Source organism: Rana temporaria, chromosome 13, assembly GCF_905171775.1.
Source record: "Rana temporaria chromosome 13, aRanTem1.1, whole genome shotgun sequence".
Classification (NCBI taxonomy): Eukaryota; Metazoa; Chordata; class Amphibia; order Anura; family Ranidae; genus Rana; species Rana temporaria.
The window spans coordinates 16,260,320-16,286,264 of NC_053501.1; the positions used below are offsets into that span (position 1 = coordinate 16,260,320).

The window sequence follows — 25,945 nt, forward strand, 5'->3', positions numbered from 1 at the left end:
GTCAGTTGGGGGCCCTCTTTGCTTCTGCTGGGCATTCAGAAGTTCCCACCTTACATGTCTAAAGCCCAATTAGAGGTTCTCTCCTCAGTCCGTCCTGGGTTTGAGGTGCAGGTCAGTTGGGGGCCCTCTTTGCTTCTGCTGGGCATTCAGAAGTTCCACCTTACATGTCTATAGCCCAATTAGAGGTTTTTGCCTGAGTCTGTCCTGGGTTTGAGGTGAAGGTCAGTTGGGGGCCCTCTTTGCTTCTGCTGGGCATTCAGAAGTTCCCACCTTACATGTCTATAGCCCAATTGGAGGTTCTCTCCTCAGTCGGTCCTGGGTTTGAGGTGAAGGTCAGTTGGGGGCCCTCTTTGCTTCTGCTGTGCATTCAGAAGTTCCCACCTTACATGTCTATAGCCCAATTAGAGGTTCTCTCCTCAGTCAGTCCTGGGTTTGAGGTGCAGGTCAGTTGGGGGCCCTCTTTGCTTCAACTGGACATTCAGAAGTTCCCACCTTAGATGTCTGTAGTCCATTTACAATACTAAATATCGGTGGGTATGTCTCTGTAGCAGGCCTCATCCAAATAACTAGACAGAAAAAGAGAGTATCCCCTGACTGGACTTCTAAGGCACTGAAATTAAATTGTATATTGAAAATTGAAAATGTTATTATTGAAATACATTCATGTATATACCGTATTTCAATAATATTTACCAATTTCTATATATAATTAAATTTCAGTGCCTTAAAAGTCTAGCCAATGGATACTCTCTTTTTCTGTAGTCCATTCACAGGTTTTCTCCTGAGTCTATCCTGGGTTTGAGGTGCAGGTCAGTTGGGGGCGTGTTTGCTTCTGCTGGGCATTCAGAAGTTCCCACCTTACATGTCTATAGCCCAATTAGAGGTTCTCCCCCTCAGTCCGTCCTGGGTTTGGGGTGCAGGTCAGTTGGGGGCCTCTGTGCTTCTGCTGGACCTTCTGGACCTTCTGAAGTTCCCACCATTTATATGTCTGTAGTTCATTCACAGGTTCTCTCCTGAGTCCGTCATGGGTTTGAGGTGCAGGTCAGTTGGCGGTACTTTGCTTCTGCTGGGCCCTTATTAACTTTGTTCTTATTATTCTGAAGAAGCAGCTTTCCTGCATGGCCTAGAAAGCTGAGATAGAGGGTGTGATGATGCTGGGGGTGCCATACTTAATTTAAAGTATGTGTCTCTACAATCCCCACTGAGGGCATTGTACTCTGCTGTGAAATAGTGTGTCTTATCTATCTGCTCCTCTCTTCTTTCTCTTCCTTTAAAGGGCTGGCCCATATTATGATGGAAGACCAAGGTACGCTTCCCCCACCATACCCATCTGGTGCCATCGCTTTCCCTTACCTTTCTGTGTATCATATATTTCCTTTGACCTCCATTTTTCAGATGTCTTCTTTGAGTTGTTTGGTGTGCTGCTGCTGTTTGAAGATGTGTGGAGTAGATGGGCTCACCTTGGTGGCCTGTAGACCCCTCATCTTGTCATTTGTCCCTGTTGGCAACAGTTAATATGGTCTGCAGGAAACGATGATTAACGGGGGGAGGAGTAATTGGGCATCTAAACAAAACCATGGGATCCCGGTTGAATGTTCATAGGTTCCTGGTGACCTGACTGCAGAAATGTAACTCAGGAGTTCCAGTGGAACGATGATGAATAAATTCCCAAGCTGAGCCATTGTCGGAGTTCCTGCATCAGACCCCACTGTTGCCATTTTTGCTGTGTCCTGACTTCTGTTTGCAGTGTTATTTCATTACACATCTTAACACCTAAATGTTTTTTTGGTAGCATGTTGCAAAAAAGAAAAGTAAATTACCGTGTGCCTGACTTGCTCTTTCTCTATATAAAAATTCTTCCTGCGCTCTTGGACTCCCCCTGCTGGCTGTAGCTAGAGGCAAAGGTAGAGAACAATTTTATTTTTACCCGTTCTGTGTGTTCATTGTGCTTCATTTAATAGTTGTGGATTGATCATGGTCATTGAAGATTAATTTTGTTTTTTGTACTGTGATTATCATTTATTGCAAAATGTATTTTCTTCTGATGATCTGTTATCCATTGTGCTGTGACATTTCATAATGATATACTGTATATATGTTTTATTTTCCTAATATCTTTTGTTTGGGTTGTTTATTAGTTAGTGTAGCTTTGAAGTTATGTAGTATGGAGTAGGATTACGGAAAGGGCACTGGATGCTAGGATGAGAAAAGATGTGATGTACAGAAGAGTGAGGCTGAGATGTAATGGAGTATCATAGGGTATTAGGTAGATGGGACAATGGATGTCCAAGGTGGTGGTGGACAATGGGATGGGATGGGTGGTGGTGTGGTGTTGGGGTGTAAAGAAGGGGAGTTTTGGAATGGGAGGTGGTGATATTGGGGTGTAGAGGAGCAGTGTTGGATGTTGGAATGAGAGGTGACAATGTTGAATTGTAGGAGCAGAGTGTTGGATATTGGTAATGTTGGGGTGTAGAGAAGCAGGGCATTGGATGGTTGAAGGAGAAGTGGTGATGTTGGGTGTAGAGAAGCAGAGTGTTAGTTGGAATGGGGGTGGCAATGCTAAAGTGAGGAAAAAAAGTGTTGTATATTCAAATGAGACTTGATCATTTCGGGGGGGGGGGGGGGGGGGTAGAGTAGCCGTGTTGAATGTAGGAATGTGAGGTGGTTGAATTTGAGATGCAATTAATGAGATTGTTGGAGGCGTGGAGGAGCAGACTGCTGGGTGTGGGCAGTAAAGGGCAGTGGTAATGTTGGGGTGTAGAGGAGCAGAGTGTTGTATGTTGGGGTGTAGAGGAGCAGAGTGTTGTATGTTGGGGTGTAGAGGAGCAGAGTGTTGTATGTTGGGGTGTAGAGGAGCAGAGTGTTGTATGTTGGAGTGTAGAGGAGCAGAGTGTTGTATGTTGGGGTGTAGAGGAGCAGAGTGTTGTATGTTGGGGTGTAGAGGAGCAGAGTGTTTTATGTTGGGGTGTAGAGGAGCATAGTGTTGTATGTTGGAATGGCCAGTGGTAATGTTGGGGTGTAGGGGAGCAGACTTCTGGGTGTTGAAATGGGCAGTAGTAATGTTGGGGCGTAGTGGAGCAGAGTGTTAAATGTTGGTTTGGGCAATGGTTATATTGGGGTGTAGGGGAGAAGACTTCTGGGTGTTGAAATGGGCAGTAGTAATGGTGGGGGTGTAAAAGAGCAGGGTGTTGAATGTTGGCATGGAAGGTGGTGATGTTGGGGCATAGAGAGACAATTTTGGATGTTGCAATGGAAGTCGTGGTGTTTGGGTATAGGCAAGCAAAGTGTTAGGTGTTGGAAGGGAGGGGGGTGATGTTGGAATCTAAAAGAGCAGAAAATTGGATGTTGGAATGGGGTGGGGGGTGTGATGTTGGGGCATGGAGGAGCAGAGTTTTTGATGCTGCATGGAAGGTGGTAGTGTTTGGGTATAGAGAAGCAGAGTGTTAAGTGTTGGAAGGGAGGGAGTGATGTTGAGATCTAAAAGAGCAGAGTATTGGATGTTGGAATAGGGGGGGGGGGGGTGATGTTGGGGCATGGAGGAGCAGAGTTTTGAATGTTGCAATGGGAGGTGGCGTTGTCGGGGTATAGAGAAAAAGTGTTCTGTTTTGGAATAGAAGGTGGTGGAGATGAGGTTGATTGTTGAAAGTTGGATTGGTAGGTGGTAATGTTGGGGTGTAGAGGTGCAGATTACGGGATGTTGGAATGGGCAGTGGTAATGTTGGGGTGTAGATGTGCAGATTACTGGATGTTGGAATGGGCAGTGGTAATGTTGGGGTGTAGAGGTGCACATTACTGGATGTTGGAATGGGCAGTGGTAATGTTGGGGTGTAGACATGCGGAGTGTTGGCTGTTGAAATGAGGTGTAGAGGAGGAGAGTGTGGTGTGTTGGAATGGGAGGTGGTTTTGATTGGGTGTAAAGAGCATAGCGTTGGAATGGAAGGTAGTGATGTTGGGGTGTAAAAGAACAGTGTTGGATGTTGGGATGGGAGGCGGTGATGTTGGGGCAGAGTGGATTGAAGTTTTGGATGTTGCAATAGAAGGTGGTGATGTTTGGTTAGAGAAGAAATGAGTTGGGTGTTGGAAAGAAGGTGATGGAGTGTAGAGAAGAAGAGTGCTGGATGTTTTAATGAGTGGTGGTGATGTTGGGAAGTAGAGGGGCATAATACTGGATGGTGAACTAAAAGCTGGTAATGTTGAGGGTATAAAAGAGCAGTGTGTTGGAATTTGGATATAGTGATGATTTGGTGTAGATATGAGTGTATAGGATGTTGGATTTGGTGATGATTTGGTGTAGACATGAGAGTATAGGATGTTGGAATTGGTGATGATTTGCTGTAGACATGATATGAGAGTATAGGATGTTGGAATTGGTGATGATTTGGTGTAGATATGAGAGTATAGGATGTTGGAATTGAATTTAGTAATGTTAGGTGATGATAAGCAGAGGAGTAGAGCTTGGTGGAGTAGGGTGGGGTAGTAGTGGGAAGCAGCTGAGCAAGACATTAGGACACGTAGTGGGTAGTGTATGGAGTATTGGTAAGAAATGGTTCTGGAATGTTCTGAATTTGTTATGGAGAATTGACGTAATATAAAAATTATTGGTGCAATGGTGGCACTGAATCGGGTTGCAATTCTTGTATATCTGCTGCATTTAATGTTTGATTTTCTGTACTCATTACTGTAATCTGCAATTATCCTATATTATATTTGTATTGAATTCCTTATTGACAAATAGTATTATGTCCCTCGTGGTTCAGGTAAGTTTGGGACGATTAGAACAGCTTGGAATTCAGGAGGCAATTTGTTTGGCCAGACTGTCCCATCCCTGGTATTATTACCCTCCCCATAGGTTTATGTGAGGAACAAAATAAGAGAAAAGCCACACATTGGCTTAAATAAATAATCATCAATAGATATTGTTCTTTCACCCTTGGCATTGCCAGGGGGTAAAAGTTGCGTAGGAAAGTCCGATACCACGATTTGTACAAACATGGGGTCTTCATTTAGACTTGTTCACACTGATGCGTCTCATCAACATATGACGGTTGAGAATCGTCTCGGTAGATTCCCGATTCAGGCATACTGTAGATTTGAGGATGTTGAACCGGTGACATTAGGAACATTCCTAAATTTCACAAATCGACTAACTTCCCTTCATCAAGGTGACCGCTGCGGCTGAGCGATGTATGGAAGAATGCGTCGCTCCTTGAAGCAGGTGTTTACTGTGAGCGCGCTCCCCGTCCCTCCCAGACACGCGCCCTCAGGCGGCAAAACACTTATGTTCATCATCTTAAAATTACCAGGAGACCTATTTACATAAGGATGTGACTGTGGCAATTTGTTTGCAAATGAGGCCAGGGCGACTATAGACAGACTGTGCGGGCATGGGGGGGGGGGGGACTGGAGACCCCCCTACTGCTCCACCTTAACCCCCGCCATGCCAGAAGGGACCACGCACAACCCAGCGAAGCTTCACTTCTCTGCACATTATGAGGACTAATGAAGCTGATGATCTGGAAATTACAAATCCCAACATCTTTGTCAGCTGCTTTGGACAATTCTTTGTTCTTTGGGGGGGTAAAAAATTATTTTTTTGCGGTTTGGGTGTATTTCAACAATTTTTGGCTTACTGCCTGTTTATTTGCTAAAAAAATAAATTGATGATTATTTACTCAATTAATGATTTTATTTTTAAATTATTTTTGATTCTATTGGATATTTAATTCTTTAACCACTTAAGCCCCGGACTATTTGTCTTGCCAAAGACCAGACCACTTTTTGCGATTCGGCACTGCGTCGCTTTAACTGACAATTGTGCGACGTGGCTCCCAAACAAAATTGGCGTCTTTTTTTTCCCCCCACAAATAGAGCTTTCATTTGGTGGTATTTGATCACCTCTGCGGTTTTAATTTTTTTGTGCTATAAACAAAAATAGAGCGACAATTTTGATAAAAATGCAATATATTTTACTTTTTGCTATAATAAATATGCCCAAAAAATATATTAAAAAAAACATTTTTCTTCCTAAGTTTAGGCCGTTACGTATTATTCTACATATTTTTGGTAAAAAATAATCGAATAAGCGTTTATTGATTGGTTTGCGTAAGTTATAACGTCTACAAAAAAATGGATAGTTTTATGGCATTTTTCTAAAAGATTTTTTTACTAGTAATGGCGGCGATCAGCGATTTTTATCATGGCTGCGACATTATGTTGGACACATCGGACACTTTTGACACCATTTTGGGACCATTGTCATTTTTACAGCGATCAGTGCTATAAAAATGCACTGATTACTGTAAAAATGACACTGGCAGTGATGGGGTTAACCTGTAGGGGACGCTGAAGTAGTTAAGTGTGTCCTAGGGAATTTTTCTAACTGTTGGGGGGGCGTGGCTACGAATGACACATCACTGATCGCTGTTCCCGATGACAGGGAACAAACGATCAGTGACATGACAGTAGGAAGAACGGGGAGATGTTGTGTTTACACTGACATCTCCCCGTTCTTCAGCTCTGTGACCCGATCGCAGGACACCGGTGGACATCGAGTCCGCAGGTCCCGTGGGCATGGTCACGGAGCTCGCGACAGCGGCAAGTTAAAGGGGACGTATATATGCGCTCATTTGACCCGCAATGCCATTCTGTCAACGTAAATAGGCGTGCGGCGGTCGGCAAGTGGTTAACAGATAAAGGCTTAGAGGAAAATAACAGTATAATCACAAATACATTAAAAGTAATCCATTGGCATGTAGTTGTAGTACCAAATTCTGATTTATTTTTTATTTTTTTTATTTGGAGTTCTGCGGTGCGGTACTTGCCAAATTCCTGCAGCGCAGAAAGTGAACAGTGAAATCGCAGCACACAAAAAGTTTACTAGAGTACAGAATAGGACTGACCTCCAAAGAGGAAGGGCCATGTTGCCTGAACCCTTTAGGTTGCGAAGCTTTTGTCAGGACCAGGTACTCTGGTCTGGAGCTAGGTGGATCCCACTTCTTAGGGACCTGCCAAAGCTGGTCCTTCAAGTACTCGGTGGGGGAGAGACCCCCAGTTGGGAAAAGAAAAAAGACCCAAAGGTCACAGATTCTACTGCCAGCCTACATAAAGATAATGGGGTAGATCCACAAAGAAATTACGCCGGCGTACGTCTTCGGATCTTAGATGCAATTTTTCAGCGGCCGCTAGGTGGCGTTTTCCGTCGTAATCCGCGTCGAGTATGCAAATTGGCTATTTACGGCGATCCACGAACGTACGTCGGCCCGGCGCATTTTTTTCCGTCGTTTGCGTTCGGCTTTTTCCGGCGTATAGTTAAAGCTGCTTAATGGTGGTATACTCAATGTTAAAGCGGTGGTTCACCCTCCTTAACATCATTCTAGCATTACATTCGGCATCGTAGCGCGAGCTACAGTATGCCGGTCTTACATTTTTTATCCCCGTACTCACTGTGCTATTGATCATTGAAGATTCCGACTCCCGCGGGGAATGGGCGTGCCTATGGAGAGGGAGGATGATTGACGGCCGGCTCTTTTTTTTTTTAATAGGGTGAACCCCCGCTTTAAGTATGGCCGTCCTTCCCGCATACAATTTTGAATTTTTTGCGTCGTTTGCGTAAGTCGTTCGCGAATAGGACTTTGCGTAGAATGACGTCACCGTCGTAAGCATTGGCTGGTTCCGGTTTAATTTCGAGCATGCGCACTGGGATACCCCCAGGGACGGCGCATGCGCAGTTTTAAAAAAAACTTTGATTACGTCGGGTCACGACGTATTGACATAAAACACGCCCCCATCACAGCCATTTGAATTCTGCGCCCTTACGCCGCGAGAGATACACTACGCCGCCGTAACTTATGGCGCGGATTCGTTGTGGATTCAAACCAAAGTAAGTTACAGCGGCGTAGTGTATCTTAGATACACTGCGCCCGGCGCAGATGTATCTGGATCTGCCCCAATAGGTCTACAATAAAATAGACATGTACAGGGGCGGACTGACAACTCATGGGGCCCCCGGGCAATAGGAGATTATGGGGCCCCCCCGGGCAATAGATTATAGGGTTACACAGAATATACACACATACATACAGTATACACACACACACACAGAATACACATACACATACACATACACACACTGAAAAGGTACTGGAGAGGCGGGGCAGCTATAATCTTGGGATTTTTTTTAAAAACACGGATTTTTACATACTGTCCCTGGTTTTACTGAGGCTGGCAACCCTGATGGGACCCCCTAGTGGCATGGGGCCCTCGGGTAGTGCCTGAATGGTCTGTCCACCCCTGGACATGTACTTGGTAGCATATAGGTTGATGGAGGCTGGGATTCTGTCAAGTCCCTTGGAGAAGATATACCAATAAGGCGGTAATGGCAATAATTGGTCCGTTTTGGCGATCACCTGGACTTTGTTGCCTTTTGAAGGAGAGTTTTTAACGTGTGATATATGTCAGACGTCCATCTTGTTGTGTAAACTTTTCATTTAGCGAGACGCATTCTTCATGATGAGTCATTGTCTCCGCCGCGTCTCAGGCAATGAAGATCCCCGTCTGTCACTGTCCCTCTCCTGTCACCAGAATCTGTCACAGTAACTCAGCTTTGTCACTTCTCGCCAATGACCCGAGCGGCTTTATTAAACCTGACACTGCGACTAATAGCCGAACTGACATCTCCTGGGGGGGGTGCCCGGAATATACCCTTTACCAGCAGAGAACCAGTGACCAAAGGGGTACCAGTATTTACTGACAGCACCATACTAGCAGAGGGGGTGCTAATACGATAAGCATCCCTGTGCCAGTGAGGGCACCAATAGTTGGGGCCCATTTAGTTCTTTGACGTGTGATGTGTTGATGTGCCTTGGGTTAAGGCAGTCCACTGACATGAACAGTCTGCCAATGCCAAAAATCAGATGTGACTTTTTTTTTTTTCATAATGCCACACATGCTAGAATGCTGGTGTGTTGCCTTGGTGTGCAATGAAATGAATGACACTGCTATGCAGTAATGCATGTTGCATGATTTATTGCCTGCTACTGCAATGTGCGCATTACCTTGATGCGTTGGTCTAAAGGGGCCTCTATGAAAACCTTTAAAGAGAATATGGAGTCTGGCATTGCTGACCTCTTCTGAAGATACTAGTGCCCTGGCAGTCATACTGATCCAGCAGGTTCAGCAAGCTCAGCAAGTCCATGATCTGGAAGTATGGAGACCGGTAAACCTGACTTCCTGGTCCGCCGGTTTGTTCTGAACCAAAAAGGCCAGTGATGGCGGTGACCTCTAATAATGGTGAATAAGGGAAGGAGCAACACTTGTGTGGTTAAAGTCAATTGCATGCGACAAGTCAGAAAAAATGCCAGCACATCATGACATCTCTGGCCCATCAGTGCCGGATCAAGGTCCAATCATGACATTTCTGGCCAATCCATGCAGGGTCAAGGGTCCAATTGTGACATCTCTATGCATCATCCCAGCAATCTATGCTGAGTCATTGTCCATTCATGACATCTCTTTCCAATCTGTGCTAGATCAAGGTCCAGTTGGGACATCTCTGATCAATCCATGCATGGTCAAGGTCCAATCATGACATCTCTGGCTCATCAGTGCCGGATCAAGGTCCAATCATGACATCTCTGGCCAATCAGTGCCAAGTCAAGGTCCTATCGTGACATCACTAGCCAATCCGTGCCGCGTCAAGATCCAATCGTGACATCCCTAGACAATCAGTGCCGGGTCAAGGTCCAATCGTGACATTTCCGGCCAATCGGTGCTGGTTCATGGTCCAATCATGATATATCTGGCCATTCCTTGCTGAATCGAGCTCCAATCATGACATCTCTGGCCAATCTGTACCAGGTCAAGGTCCAATCATGACATATCTTGCCAATTCATGCTGGGTCAAGGTCCAATCGTGACATCTCTGGCCAATCAGTGCTGGTTCAAGGTCCAGTCATGACATATCTGACCATTCCATGCTGAATCAAGGTCCAATCATGACATCTCTGGCCAATTCATGCTGGGTCAAGGTCCAATCGTGACATCTCTGGCCAATCGGTGCTGGTTCAAGGTCCAGTAATGACATATATGGCCATTCCATGCTGAATCAAGGTCCAATCATGACATCTCTGGCCAATCTGTACCAAGTTAAGGTCGATTCATGACATATATGGCCATTCTATGCTGGATCAAGGTCCAATTCTGACATATCTGGCCAATTCATGTTGGGTCAAGGTCCAATCGTGACATCTGTGGCCAATCCGTGATGGGTCAAGGTCCTATCGTGACACCTCTGGCCAATCTTTGCCAGGTCAAAGTCCAATCATGACATCTCTGGCCAATCAGTGCTGGTTCAAGGTTCAATCGTTGCATATCTGGCCACTCAATGCTGGGTAAAGGTCCACTTGTGACATCTCTGGCCAGTCAGTACCAGGTCAGGGTTCAATCATGACATCTCTGGCCAATTAATGCTGGGTCAAGGTCCAATCGTGACACCTCTGGCCAATTTCTGCTGGGTCAAGGTCCAATCGTGACATCTCTGGCCAATCAGTGCTGGTTCAAGGTTCAATCGTTGCATATCTGGCCACTCAATGCTGGGTAAAGGTCCACTTGTGACGTCTCTGGCCAGTCAGTACCAGGTCAGGGTTCAATCATGACATCTTTGGCCAATTAATGCTGGGTCAAGGTCCAGTTTTGACATCTCTGACCCATCAGTGCCCCTATGCAAATCCTGCCCTTTATGCGCTCTCCTGCTGAAGCTCCCTTCTGTCTGCCCCTCAATCCTGCCACCAATAGTCAGCCAATGTAAGACAACCCTCTTTCACCCTTCATGTTGCACCTTTTTTTTTTATTGATCTCCTGCAAACAATTCAGAGCTCGACTGCAGGTAACATCCATTGTGCTGGAAAATCTTTACAACCAAAACTCCATCATTAAAACCAGTATGTCCCCCTACAATACCAAATCCCTGCTAAATATCGCTGGTCTGGTTGTGCCTCATAGAAACAAATATTAAGATTCTTATGGTCACCCTTTGTTGCCGAAGGAGCAAATATAACGGCGTTGAAATGGCAGAACGCGATTAATCCTGACACTGATCTCCGTCCTCTGTTTGCGGAGGGTCTTGGTTTTCGTCTTGTAACCTTGTCGCCTGCTGCGTCGGTTGTGTGCGCGCTGCAGCAGCGGCGTTCTGATAAAAGGCGCCGATCAGACCGCAGTACAATAACTGTTCCAACCCTGTCTGGGGGAGGGGGGGAGAGGGGGCTCATCGTCCAATCTCTATAGCCGCTAATCCTACTAAATGGAAATTACAGAATGCGCTTTTTCTCCCCCTCCCCCACGCGATTAATCTGATAAATAAGACGTTCGGATAATAATTAGGATTTCAGTGCGCTCCGCTTTATTTGTGTGTTTGATATAAAACATCACAGGCGTGCGCGGCGGAGTTAACACTTTCCTTTTTGGTGATCATGTGATCGTTTCATAAAACCGCAAGTTATACCGCAGGACGGTCGCCGCGCCTCTGCCGGCATTCTGGAACCGAAAAATCACAAGAAGTGGTGTTCCCACGGCCTACCTGAGTATTGTAGCTGACCATCTCCATCCCTTTAATGATTAAAGTGTCCCCATCTTCTGATGGCTCCGCTCAGCAGGATAATGTCACCATGTCACAAAGATCCGATCATCTCACCACTGGACAATGAGGTCACTGGACTCCAATGGCCTCCACTAGGGTTGCCCCGATATCACTTTTTTAGGACAGAGTACAAGTACCGATACTTTTTTTCAAGTACTCGCCGATACCGAATACCGATACTTTTTTTTAAATGTGTCCCCAAATGCAGCCATGTCCCCCCCAGATGCAGCCATGTCCCCCCCAGATGCAGCCATGTCCCCCCCAGATGCAGCCATGTCCCCCCACAGATGCAGCCATGTCCCCCCACAGATGCAGCCATGTCCCCCCACAGATGCAGCCATGTCCCCCCACATATGCAGCCAAGTCCCCCCACTTATGCAGCCAAGTCCCCCCACTTATGCAGCCAAGTCCCCCCACATATGCAGCCATGTCCCCCCACATATGCAGCCATGTCCCCCCACATATGCAGCCAAGTCCCCCCACATATGCAGCCATGTCCCCCCCAGATGCAGCCATGTCCCCCCCAGATGCAGCCATGTCCCCCCACATATGCAGCCAAGTCCCCCCACAGATGCAGCCACGTCTCCCCACATATGCAGCCGTGTCTCCCCATACCTAGATGCCACCGCCGCCTAGTTAAAGCGGTAGTTCACCCCCCCCCCGACACATTTTACCATCGAGACAGGCATTGTAGCGCGAGCTACAGTATGCCTGTCCCGATTTTTTTAACCCCTGACTCACCTTGTAATCCGACATCGTAGATTTCGGCTCCCGCGGGGAATGGGCGTGCCTATGGAGAGGGAGGATGATTGACGGCTGGCCCTGGCACGTCACTCTCCCCGAAGACAGCCGGAGTAGGTCTCGGCTCTTCACGGCGCCTGCGCACAGGCTATGCGCACGCGTCGTGAAGACCAAGCCTATTTCGGCTATTTCCGGAGAAGCGTGACGCGCCAGAGCCGGCCGTCAATCATCCTCCGTCTCCATAGGCACGCTAATTCCCCGGTATCTTCGATCTACGACTACAAGGTGAGTACGGGGGTAAAAAATTCGGGACAGGCATACTGTAGCTCGCGCTACAATGCCTGATTTTAAGGTAAAAGAAAAAAAATATTATTTTTTTTGGTCGATAGGGTGAACCCCCGCTTTAATCAGCATGCGGGGAACATTACAGCTTTCATTTGAATAGCTGTCTGTTCCGCGCCGCATATAGACACTCCCCCTTGCTCGGGATTGGATGGGCGATCTGCACTTTGATAGACAGATCACCCGTCCAATCCCGAGCAAGGGGGAGTGTCTATACCGTTTGTACGCTCCATCGGACAATTGTCCGATGGATTTTCCACCAACAAATGTGGGATAGCATGCTTTAAAATTTTCCGCCAACAACTGTGTGTTGTCGGATTATCCGATCGTGTGTGTGTGCACAAGTCTGTCGGACAAAACTCCAAAGTACAAACACGCATGCTCTGAACCAATGCTGACCATAACACAGCATTGGCAGATGTTGCCCAAAGGGTGGCGCTAAAGAGCTGAAGAACCACGTAGTTTTGTGCCGTTTTTGTATTTCTTTGCCGTTTTGTATGCAATGCAAGTTCCTGGCCAACGCCCTTCAGACAAAAGTCCTACGCTTTGTCTGCAGAAAATCCTGTCGTGTGTACCAGGCTTTAGCCTCCATTCACACCTAGGCAGTTTAAAAATGGTGCCGTGCGTGTTGCGAGGGGTCTTATACTACGCCCCCAAACATGGCTAATGCATTTTTTTGGAATGTTTACGGCAAATTCTGAAGCGTTTGTTTCTATTTTTTCAGCGCCTAAAAAATCACGTGCCTGCTGCATTTGGGCTGCCATTAAAGGGGTTGTAAAGGTTTAATTTTTATTTTCTAAATGGGTTCCTTTAAGTAGTGCATTGTTGGTTCACTTACCTTTTTCCTTCGATGTCCCTTCTTAGGCTCCATTCACATCTAGGCGGACGAAATCGCAGCGTTTTGTCGCCGCAAATCGCGGTACAAATAGCTGCGTTTTGTACCGCGATTTGCGGCGACAAAACACCGGTATTGTCCGCCTAGATGTGCCCCAGATTGACCCCCCTCTATGGAGATGCTTCCCATCTCCTAGCCGAACGCCAAAAGACGCCTGAAAAAAAGGTCCGGGACCTTTTTTCAGGCGGCAGGCGTCCGGCGTTCGGCGTGGAGATGTGAACCATCTCCATAGAGGGAAATGTGTTTCCAGCCCTCTGGCGGCAGCGGCGTAGCGCTACAGGCGTAAAAACGCCTAGATGTGAATGCGGGCTAAATCTTTATTTTTCTTTGTCTGAATTTCTCACTTCCTGTATTCTCCTCAGTAAGCTTGCCCCCATCATCCGTGCCGTTCTGGCTGGGGGTTAGTCAGTGTGCTCACCCCCTCCCTTGGGACTACATGGGCCAGATCCACGTAGCTCGGCGTAATTTTAGGCAGGCGTAGCGTATCGTAGTTGTGCTACGCCGCCGCTACTTTGAGAGGCAAGTGCTGTATTCACAAAGCACTTGACCCCACGTAAATGACGTTTTTTTTTTTTTACGGCGCATGCACCGTCTGTGGCGGTATCCCAGTGCGCATGCTCGAAATCGCGTCGCAAATAGTCAATGCTTTCGACGTGAACGTAATTTACGCAAAGCCCTATTTGCGAACGTTTTACGCAAACAACGGAAAATTTGACGTTGTTCCGACGTCCATACCTAACATTGCGTACGCCTCATAGAGGCAGGGGTAACGTTACGCCGAAAAAAGCCTTACGTAAACGACGTAAAAAAAATGCGCCGGACGGACGTACGCTCTGAGAATCGGCGTATCTAGCTAATTTGCATACTCTACGCGGAAATCAACGGAAGCGCCACCTAGCGGCCAGCGTAAATATACACCTAAGATCCGACGCCGTACTAAGACGTACGCCAGTCGGATCTAGCCCACATTCAGGCGTATCTTGTTTTGTGGATTCAAAACAAAGAGCAGCCTAGAAGTTACGCGGCGTATCAATAGATACGCCGCCGTAACTTCTTTGTGGATCTGGGCCCATGTGTTCACAGCGTCTCCCCGCAGGGATGTAGTCCCAAGGGAGGGGGTGAGCACGCTGACTAACCCCCAGCCAGAACGGCTCGGATGATGGGGGCAAGCTTACTGAGGAGAAACAGGAAGTGAGAAATTCAGACAGAAAAAAAAAACATTTAGAAGGGAAATCAAAGGAAAAGGTAAGTGAACCAACAATGCACGAGCTTAAAGGAACCTATTTAGAAAATAAAAAACGAACCTTTACAACCCCTTTAATAACAATGCATGCAGAAATGTGCATTAAAAAAAGCTGAAAAACGCTTGGCTCTATAAGGCTTCATTCACACCTAGGCAGGTTCAGAATGTGCGCAAAATCGTGCTGCATTTGTGTGCGTTTTTTTCCCCCGCATTCTCACGCTATGTGCAAGGGGGAGCCCATTCATTCCAATGGACTGCCCTACCTGCACCAAATGTGGCAAAGTTGCTCATGTAGCTTTTTTTTTTTTTTTGCTGTATTAGATTTTGCGCTTTTTTTTTTTACCGCACATTTTGACGCGTTTTGTTGCAAATATTTCTACACAAAAAATCTGCTTGCTGCTTTCGAAGGTGCCATTAGCAACCATTGGCAGTGCAAACGCAACAAGCGCTTTGTGTGCGTTTCATAAACGCGTGCATAAGTGCGCAATTCTGAGCATGTTTAGGAAACGCTCAGGTGCGAATGAAGCTTAAAAATGGGGCTCACACGGGGGAGAAGGGGGCGCTGTACAGTAGTGGTGTGTTCCTGACCAAAACTATTTTGATAATACTGTGTGCGTGTTCAACGCCACCCCGTGCCTGCGGCTCGCTTATTCCTGCTCCTTCCTCCTAAATATATTTCATCGAAGGCGCAAAATAAAAAAAACGCATAGCGTTACACAGCGACAATGGACGCCTCCCAGCGGTGAAGGAGTTAAGAGCTCCCTTGTGAGCCGGGCAGGTGCACAGACGTGAAATCCCATCCTGCCTGCGCGGCTCGCGCGTGTGTGTGTGCGCACCCCGTGTAAAAACAATCATGGTGAACGCACATCCCAGATGGCTCCTTGCCCTGTGACCTCTTTTTAATAAGCTACTCAAGGCTAATTATTGCTCTCTTTCAGGCCGGGTAATTTACTCCTGAGTCTTTTTTTTTTTTTAAAGACGCCAATTGCTGCCATTTTTCTCGCAGCCCCCCCTGGTACGGTGCGCCGGGCTCGCCTGTGACAGAGGTCGTTTCATTTGACACCAATAATGATGCTAAACAGTCAGAACAATGCTGGCGGGAGAGGAGAGCCATTCTTTATGGACGGAGGCTGGTGGGACCGCGGCTCTGTACGCCAAATCGAATGGAATTTGTGTTTTCGTGATGAAAAAAATTATCTATTAAAAAAAAAAATAATAATTACATTCTGTTTGTCATTGTCGCTCCTTTTTTTATATGTATACCACCAACATATTCCACAGCGTCGTACAGTCTGGCAAAATCGCATGATTAGGAGAATTTACTTGTTATGTAAAGCCAAAAAGGGTCCCCGGAGCTTGCAATCTAAAGGAAAATGCGAGATACAAAGTTCCTATTCGTCCTTCAGACTACATGATTATTTAATGATTAAAAAAACGTAAATACACAATGGCAGAAAATTATCAGGTGTTTTATTAATTCATATAAGTTGTATACATTGCTATTACATAAAATGTATACGTGTTTTGTATTGTATGCGAAAAATATTCCTAAAACAAAATAAAGTTTCAATTAAAAAAAAAAAAAAAAAAAATACTGAAGGGAATTTGCCATAGTGTAAGTAGCCCTCTTGCTTTTGGGGATAACAACCCATATCATGCCCAGTGAGTCAAACCCGTATCATTTACAGACCACATCTTTCTTTTAATGTTTGAATCATGTACATTTAAAAAAAATGATTACAAAAATAAAAAAAGGAAAAACTAACCCTAAAAAGAAAAAGAGAAAAAAAGAAAAGAAAAAAGGAGGGAAGAAAAGGAAAGAGAAAAAAAAGAAAAGAAAAAAGGAGGGAGGGAAGAAAAGGAAGGGAGAAAAAAAAAAAAAAAAGATATTACATATTTTGAGCTTAATTCTATGACAAGACAGGAGATTTATTTTTTGTAATTATTTATTTATAATAATAGAATAATAACAATAATAAAAATGGTGAATAAATACTGTAGTCACAATAAAAAAAAAATCATAATAATCAGTGATACAATTTAATTAATTGCATTATTATTCTTATGGATAACAATATCCATAATTATGGATAATATAATTAATTGTATTATGTATAACAATTGTTATTTGTTAAAAAATATATTATTTTTATAGAAATTTTGGAGAGGAAGAGGGGGGTAGTTTATGGTGCATATTAGATTGGTGGAAAAGATGAGAAAGAACAATGTCTTTGTTATAAAAATACAAAATGGATTTTATTTAATACAAAAAAAAATAATATACACAAAATTTTGTGTATTTTTTTTTTTATATTTTTTTGTATTAAATAAAATCCATTTTGTATTTTTATAACAAAGACATTGTTCTTTCTCATCTTTTCCACCAATCTAATATGCACCATCAACCTCTTCCTCTCCAAAATTTCTATAATCAATTGGGATTAGGTGCCTTTTCTTATGGGTGATTCTATTGTCGGACTACACATATATATAAATATATTTTTATTGTTATGATTTGTTTGTTTATTTAATATTCTTCTTGCTATTATATTATTCTATTAATATTATTGTTGTTTTATGTGTCTATTAATAGCAATAGTATTAAGGCTCCATTCACACCTAGGCGTTTTTACGCCCGACACCCGCCGCTATTGCAGCCTGAAATACGCTGGAGGGGTGATTTAACATTGTCGGCTATGGAGATGGCTCACATCTCCACGCCGAACGCCGAAATGCCATACGCCTGAAGCTCAAAACAAGTCCCGGACCCTTTTTTTCAGGCGGCTTCGGCGTTCGGCCATAGCCGACAATGTGCAAATCACCCCTCCAGCGAAAACCGCGGTAAAAAACGATGCGTTTTGTTGCGGCAAATCGCGGGACAAAACGCCGCAATTTGTTGCGGCAAAACGCGGTACAATACGCGTTCAGGTGTGAATGCAGCCTTAGTGTCTTTTAAGAACAATAGTAATAATAATAATGTATTTATTTTAACGTTTACTGACATGTTTTGCACTTCTCTACATCGCATTGCACTATTTTTAAAGAGTAACTCCACTTTCGTGGGAAAAAAAATGGCTAATTTAAAAAAAATTCATATAGCATTTACAACTGCAACAATGTTTTTTGAAAGTTACCTTTCCTTGTAATCTGCAGCGCTGTAATTTTCTGGCATACCTGGAGGTGTTCTGTATTCAGATGGTGTACGGAACACACCCAGAAATGTAATTTCCTGCTTGGCTCACTGGTTTTCCCAGAAGTCTGCAAATCACATTTTGGGCATCCCCTGCATCATTTTGGTGAAATACTCCCAAAGGGAAATCACATCTACAGGATCACCGCCAGAAGGAAGGAGGTCCTGATTCCTCTATATAGATCTTTATATCACTAGAGGGATCATCAGCAGGAGGAAGGAGGCCCTGATTCCTCTATATAGATCTTTAAATCACTAGAGGGATCATCATCAGGGGGAAGGACGTCCTGATTCCTCTATATAGATCTTTATATCACTAGAGGGATCATCAGCAGGAGGAAGGAGGTCCTGATCCCTCTATATAGATCTTTGTCACTAGAGGGATGCTGCTGCCACTTTCCTCGGAGCCCTGCGGGTGCAGCAGATAGTTATATTATCACTCCATTTCACCTTCATTTTGGAAATGGACACAGACAAACAAATAGTTGTTTCTTAAAAATAACAAAAGGTAGACCTCTGCAACAAAATGTGTTACAATCCTTGCAATGTAGATTGATCACCCAGGGGGAATGTTTTTTTTTTTTTCCCTTTCCAACAAAAGTAGAGTTACTCTTTAACATTCTTTTACTGTTCGGATGTAAGTAGTGGAGCTGTTTTGCAGTTCAGTTTGTGGCGATCATTTTCCATCTGCAGGAGTGTATGAGCTTCTGGTGTTTATTGAGTGTTGAGGCAACTGAGATAAAGTTCTGTTCCTGGGGGGGGGGGGGGGGGGGGGGGGGGTCGGGGAGACATTCCCCTCCACACAGACTACTTCCTGTCTGGTTATTTCTGTGATGGGCATCCATTGACGAGCTGTATTTTGCCTAATAGCCATGAATATTATCACCATCACCGCCAGGAGGAAGGAGGTCCTGATTCCTCTATATAGATCTTTTTATCATTAGAGGGATCAGGAGCAGGAGGAAGGAGGTTCTGATTCCTCTATATAGATCTTTTTATCACTAGAGGGATTAGGAGAAGGAGGAAGGAGGTCCGGATTGCCCTATATTGATCTTTATATCACTAGAGGGATCAAGAGCAGGAGGAAGGAGGTCCTGATTCCTCCATATAGATCTTTTTATCACTAGAGGGATCAGGAGCAGGAGGAAGGAGGTTCCGATTCCGCTATATAGATCTTTTTATCACTAGAGGGACCAGGAGAAGGAGGTCCTGATTACTCTATATAGATCTTTTTATCACTAGAGGGAGCAGGAGGAAGGAGGTCCTGATTACGCTATATAGAACTTTTTATCATTAGAGGGATCAGGAGCAGGAGGAAGGAGGTTCCGATTCCGCTATATAGATCTTTTTATCACTAGAGGGATCAGGAGAAGGGAGGTCCTGATTCCGCTATATAGATCTTTTTATCACTAGAGGGATCAGGAGGCAGGGGGAAGGAGGTCCGAATTGCCCTATATTGATCTTTATATCACTAGAGGGATCAGGAGCAGGAGGAAGGAGGTCCTGATTTCGCTATATAGATCTTTTTATCACTAGAGGGAGCAGGAGGAAGGAGGTCCTGATTCCTCCATATAGATCTTTTTATCACTAGAGGGAGCAGGAGGCAGGGGGAAGGAGGTCCTGATTGCCCTATATTGATCTTTATATCACTAGAGGGATCAGGAGCAGGAGGAAGGAGGTCTGATTGCCCTATATTGATCTTTATATCACTAGAGGGATCAGGAACAGGAGGAAGGAGGTTCTGATTCCTCCATATAGATCTTTTTATCACTAGAAGGATCAGGAGCAGGAGGAAGGAGGTCCGATTGCCCCATATTGATCTTTAGTGAGACCTCATTTAGAATACAGTGACCAGTTCTTGAGACCTCACTTACATAAGAATTGATAAGATAGAACGAGTCCAGAGACGAGTAACAAAAATGGTGAACGTTCTGATGTATAAAACATATCAGGATAGACTTCAGGAATGTAATATGTACAGTCTGGAGGAAGGAAGTGGGCACATGACTGGATCCATTACAAACATGAAGGGGGTGAATAAGGTTCAGGAGGGCAGAATTTTCAGTATGAAGATCAAGAACACGGGGACATGGGGACATGACCTTATACTGGCGGGAGGAAACTAAAACTAAAGCCCTGTACACACGATCGGATATCTAATGGAATCTAATCCGATGGATTTTTTTCGTCGGATATCCAATGAAGCTGACTTTCATCAGTCTTGCCTACACACTATCGGTTAAAAATCCGATCGTGTCCAACGCGGTGACGTAAAACACACGACGTGCTGAGAAAAATGAAGTTGAATGCTTCCGAGCATGCGTCGACTTGATTCTGAGCGTGCGTGGATTTTTGACTGATGGATTTCCCCACAGACGATCGTTTTTTTCTATCGGTTTTTTAACCATAAGAAATTTAAAACGGGTTCTATTTTTTTTCACCGATGATTAAAAAACCGATGGGGCCCACACACGATCGGTTCGTCCGATGAAAACGGTCCATCGGTCCGTTTTCATCAGACGAACCGATCGTGTGTACAGGGCTTTACCTTTGGAAAGTATTTTCCTGAAAGTGCAGTTGATCCTCTGAACAGACTTCCAACAGAGGACGGCCATATTTAACCACTTGAGATCTGCGCTATGGACGAAAGACGTCCACAGCGCGGCTCTCAAGTGCCGAGTGGACGTCTTTGCCGAGTGGACGTCTTTGGACGTCCTCTTGTTGACCTTCCCTGTGCACGCCGCTGGGGGCGCGCAGCGGGGAAACAACGTGCCCGGCGCATCGCTGGGAAGCCGATGCGTGTGCCTGGCGGCTGCGATGTCCGCCAGGTACCCACGATCGGCGGTGACAGCAGGGACGTGGAGCTCTGTGTGTAAACACAGAGCTCCACGTCCTGTCAGGGAGAGAGGAGACCGATCTGTGTCTCTTGTACATAGGGACACAGCATCAGTCCCCTCCCCCCACACAGTTAGAACACACCCAGGATACACATTTAACCCCTTCCTCACCCCCTAGTGTTAACCCCTTCACTGCCGGTCACATTTATACAGTAATTAGTGTATTTTTATAGCACTGATCGCTGTATAAATGTGAATGGTCCCAAAATTGTGTTAAAAGTGTCCGATATGTCCGCCGCAATATCGCAGGTTTGACAAAAAAAATCGCAGATCGCCACCATTACAAGTAAAAAAAATCATAAATCCATCCCCAATTTTGTAGGCGCTATGGGCCAGATTCACGAAGGGGATACGACGGCGTATCTCCTGATACGCCGTCGTATCTCTGTTTCTATCTATGCGGCTGATTCATAGAATCAGTTACGCATAGATATCCCTAAGATCCGAGAGGTGTAATTGTTTTACACTGTCGGATCTTAGGATGCAGTACCGCGGCCGCCGCTGGGGGGAGTTTGCGTCGTAAACCAGCGTCGGGTATGCAAATTAGGAGTTACGGCGATCCACGACGGATTTTCGCGTTCGCTACGTCGCCGCTAGTCTAGTTTCTCGTCGCAAATTTAGTCGTCGTTTTGGGTGCCCTAACTTTAGTCAGCAATCGTATTGCTGTCTAAAGTATGGCCGTCGTTAACCCGCGTCGAAATTTAAAATTTAACGTTGTTTGCGTAACACGTTCGGGAATACGGAAATACGCTACGCGCGTCGCCGTTCGAAAAAATGACGTCACGGCGCACAAAGCACAACGGGAATTGCGAAACGGAGCATGCGCAGTAGGTCCGGCGCGGGAGCGTGCCTAATTTAAATGGCACACGCCCATTTGAATTGGCCCGCCTTGCGCCGGAGGCCGCCAGCATAGTTTTCATCGCAAGTGCTTTGTGAATCAGGCACTTGCGATGAAAACTTGCGGCGGTGTAACGTATCTACGATACGTTACGCCGCCGCGATTCTACGTGAATCTGGCCCTATAACTTTTGCACAGACCAATCAATAAACGCTTATTGCGATTTTTTTTTTTTTAACAAAAATATGTAGAAGAATATGTATCGGTCTAAACCGAGGGAAATTTGTATTTTTTTAAAAAAAATTGGGATATTATTATAACAAAAAGTAAAAAATATTGTGTTTTTTTTCAAAATTTTCTGTCTTTTATGTTTATAGCGCAAAAAATAAAAATCGCAGAGATGATCAAATACCACCAAAAGAAAGCTCTCTTTGTGGGAAAAAAATGATAAAAATATAATTTGGGTACAGTGTTGTGTGACCGCGCAATTGTCATTCAAAATGCGTCAGCGCTGAAAGCTGAAAATTGGTCTGGGCACGAAGGGGGTTTAAGTGCCCAGTAATGAAGTGGTTAAGTGTATTTAAACACGATTGGAACAAACATAAATCTATACTCGGACAAAACAAAAAAAGTTTGTCAGACGCAATGGATCGCTCGTCTTTTTCTGCCGTCACTCTTCCGTGTTTCCATACGGTCTTTACATCTCCACCACGTCCTGATAAATGATGAACTCGATCCTCGTGCCAGTGGGAAGGTTTTTCTCGGCGCTCCTCTTGTTGGGTGCCGGGTCTGTTCTATCCTTTTGTTGGTCCTGAATATGAATATCGCTGTAATTTCCAGCACCGCGGGAGAACGCCGGCACTGACGTCACAGATGTTTCTCAGTGTGAAATGCTTGTTTAGTGTGATTGCTGACACGCGTTTATCCGAGCGATGCTGTTTTTGCGTATTCCTTTATTTTGGGCTCTATTGGTGGATCCGGTTCTCTGCGTTTGCCTGCAGCACTCAGATTGTCACATGTAGCGATCTGTCATCAGTCATTCAGTTTTGCTGATTTTTTTTTTTTTATTATTGTATGATTTCCGCACTTAGTGACTGATCTGAGGAAGTGGAGGCATACAAGAAACAAGTGATATGTTCACTGGGGCGGGTGGGGGGGAAGGGCTAAAGTCGCGGAGACCATGCTGGGGGTTTTATGTGATTTATTTTACCTTTTAGTGTAGAAAGTGGGGTGTGGCCACTTTATTGCGCAACCCTCTCAATGTGCAATCTTCTCATTGTGCTACCTTCTAATTGTTCAGACATTTCATTGTGAACCAGTGGCGTCACTAGGGTTGGTGTCACCCGGTGCGGTAAAACATGGTGTCGCCCCCCTCTGTCTAGGCTGCCCAAGCAGGCAGCGCACGGACACGGGGCGCACCCCAAACCAGCCCCTGTAAATGATAGTATAGGGCGGTATAGTGGCAGGTTAGGGTAGTGGGGTGGTATAGGACAGGTTAAGGTGGTATAGGGCATGTTGGGGTGATATAGGGTAGTTTGGGGTGGTATAGGGCAAGTTAGGGTTGCATAGGGCAGGTTAGGGTTGCATAGGGCAGGTTGGGGTGGTATAGGGCAAGTTAGGGTGGTACAGGGCAGGTTGGGGTGGTATAGTGCAAGTTAGGGTGGCATAGGGCAAGTTGGGATGGCATGGGAAAGGTTGGGGTGGTACAGGGCAAGTTAGGGTGGCATTGGGCAGGTTGGGGTGGTATAGGGCAAGTTATGGCGGCATAGGGCAGATTGGGGTGGCACAGGGCAAGTTGGGGTGGCATAAGAAAGTTTGGGGTGGTACAGGGAAGGCTGGGTGGTACAGGGCAGGCTGTGGTGGCACAGGGCAGACTGGGGTGGTACAGGGCAGGCTGGGGGGGGTACAGGGCAGGCTGGGGTGGTATAGGGCTTTTTGGGGTGATATGGGGCAGGCTGGGGTGGTACAGTGCAGGCTGGGGTGGTACAGTGCAGGCTGGGGTGGCACACGGCAGGCTGGGATTGCACAGGGCAGGCTGGGCATGTCAGCTAAAAAAAAAAAAACGGGATGGTGTCACCCCTCTAGCGAGTGTCACCCGGTGCGGACCGCACCCCCCGCACCCCACTAGCAACGCCTCTGTTGTGAACTACCTTTTTATTGTGCGACTCCTTTATTGTGTGAACTTTTCTCTCTGGAATCCTTTTTCTTGTGCGACCCCCTTTATTGTGTGACCCTTTCACTGTCCAGCCCTTGGTGTACTCCCTTTCATTGTGTGACCTTTTTCTGTCCACCCCTATCGCTGTGCACCCCTATCACTGTGCACCCCTTTCATTGTGCAGCCCTATTATGGTATAGCTTTCATTGTTTGACTCTTTTCATTGCGCAGCCCAATCATTGTGCGCCCATTCCTTTGGATGACCATTTCATTGGGCAGACCTACGTTTTCAAATAAGTGTAAAAAATAAATAACAATAGGACATAAATGATAAACGGCTGCATCCGGGTTGCACCCCTCCCCAGGATGGGCCGCTCTCCTACACTGACATCCAGGGATACCCGGCTCTGTACGGACAGTATAAGTTCCCCACATGCACAGTTGCCATCATATAAAAACTCATTTGTGGTGATACTTTGTTGCCATTTGTAAGATAATTAAAATACTGTCTCGGCAATACAATCCCATCACGGCAGATTTACTAAACGGGATTATAACTTTTTTTATTATTTATTTTTTGTTTAATCCTTTCTTTTTTTTAATATGCAAAGAAAAGGGATCTGTGGATAAGCCTCACATGGAAGCTGTTGCTCTTATGATGGTTGCAGGTTTCTGGGCAGTGAAGCCTGAATGAAGGAGAATGGCAGCTTTGGTCTGAGGCTCACCACACAGGTATTTAAAGTTGGGCCAAGCCGCTCCTGTATAGACGACGAGAGCGCAATTCTGGGGTTTTCTCTGCCATTCTATGTTCGGGTAAATGTGCAGGAAGGAGCCCCTTGTTCCCACCAGTGCGGCTTTGAAATCGTGCTACTTGTGTGCGATTGTCATGCGATTTTTGAACTGTCAAATCTCATTGGTATGAACGAGGGCTAAAGACAACATTGAAACAGTTTGCAACATTTTGCATCATCATCTAACTAAGCACTTAGGGCCAGATTCTTGTATAACGGCGTAAAACTCGGCGGGCGTAACGTATCTGATTTACGTTACGCCGCCGCAAGTTTTACAGGCAAGTGCTTGATTCACAAAGCACTTGCCTGTAAAGTTGCGGCGGCGTAGCGTAGCGTAAATCCCCCGGCGCAAGCCCGCCTAATTCAAATCCGGGTAGGGGGCGTGGATCATTTAAATTAGGCGCGTTCCCGCGCCGAACGTACTGCGCATGAGCCGTCCCTAAAATTTCCCGACGTGCATTGCGCTAAATGACGTCGCAAGGACGTCATTGGTTTTGACGTGAACGTAAATGGCGTCCAGCCCTATTCACGGACGACTTACGCAAACGACGTAAATTTTAAAATTTCGACGCGGGAACGACGGCCATACTTGACATTTGCTGCGCCTCATATAGCAGGGGCAACTTTACGCGTCGCAAATCTTACGTAAACGTCGTAACTTCACTGCGTCGGTCGGACGTACGTTCGGGAATTTGCGTATTTTGCTAATTTGCATACTCGATCTGGAAAACTACGTTGGCGACACCTAGCGGTGAAAAAAAAAATTGCATTTAAGATCCGACAGCGTAAGAGCCTTACGCCTGTCGGATCTAATGGTTATCTATGCGTAACTGATTCTAAGAATCAGGCGCATAGATACGACGGGCGGACGCAGAGATACGACGGCGTATCAGGCGATACGACGGCGTATCTCTTTTGAGAATCTGGCCCCAAAAGCGGACCTTCAGTAATTTTTTTAACTTTCCATCTATTAAGAGCCGGTTCACACAGGGGCGGCACGACTTTGGGGGCGACTCGGCAAGGCGATCTCAAGACAACTTGCAAAATGACTCCCCCCCCCCCCCAAATGTCGCCCCCAAAGTTGTACAGGAACCTTTTTCTAAGTCGGAGTGACTTGCGTCGCTCCTATTAGAACGATTCTATTGAATAGAGCAGAGCGCGACTTGTCAGGCAGCTGAGTCGCCTGACAAGTCGCCCCTGTGTGAACCGCCTCTAAATCTT

The 25,945-nt window shown here is 45.6% G+C and overlaps 1 protein-coding gene across 4 annotated transcripts in view; it reads left to right on the plus strand.

The window, feature by feature from the left end:
- The window catches only part of NRXN3 (neurexin 3), a 546,212-nt gene that overhangs the window by 50,315 nt on the left and 469,952 nt on the right, over positions 1-25,945 (plus strand). For all 4 annotated transcript variants that reach the window (XM_040333785.1, XM_040333786.1, XM_040333788.1 and 1 more), the window contains exons 4-5: positions 1,277-1,306; positions 1,893-1,904. In XM_040333785.1, the coding sequence (XP_040189719.1) occupies positions 1,277-1,306; positions 1,893-1,904 (42 nt within the window). The remainder of the gene's footprint in view (positions 1-1,276; positions 1,307-1,892; positions 1,905-25,945) is intronic.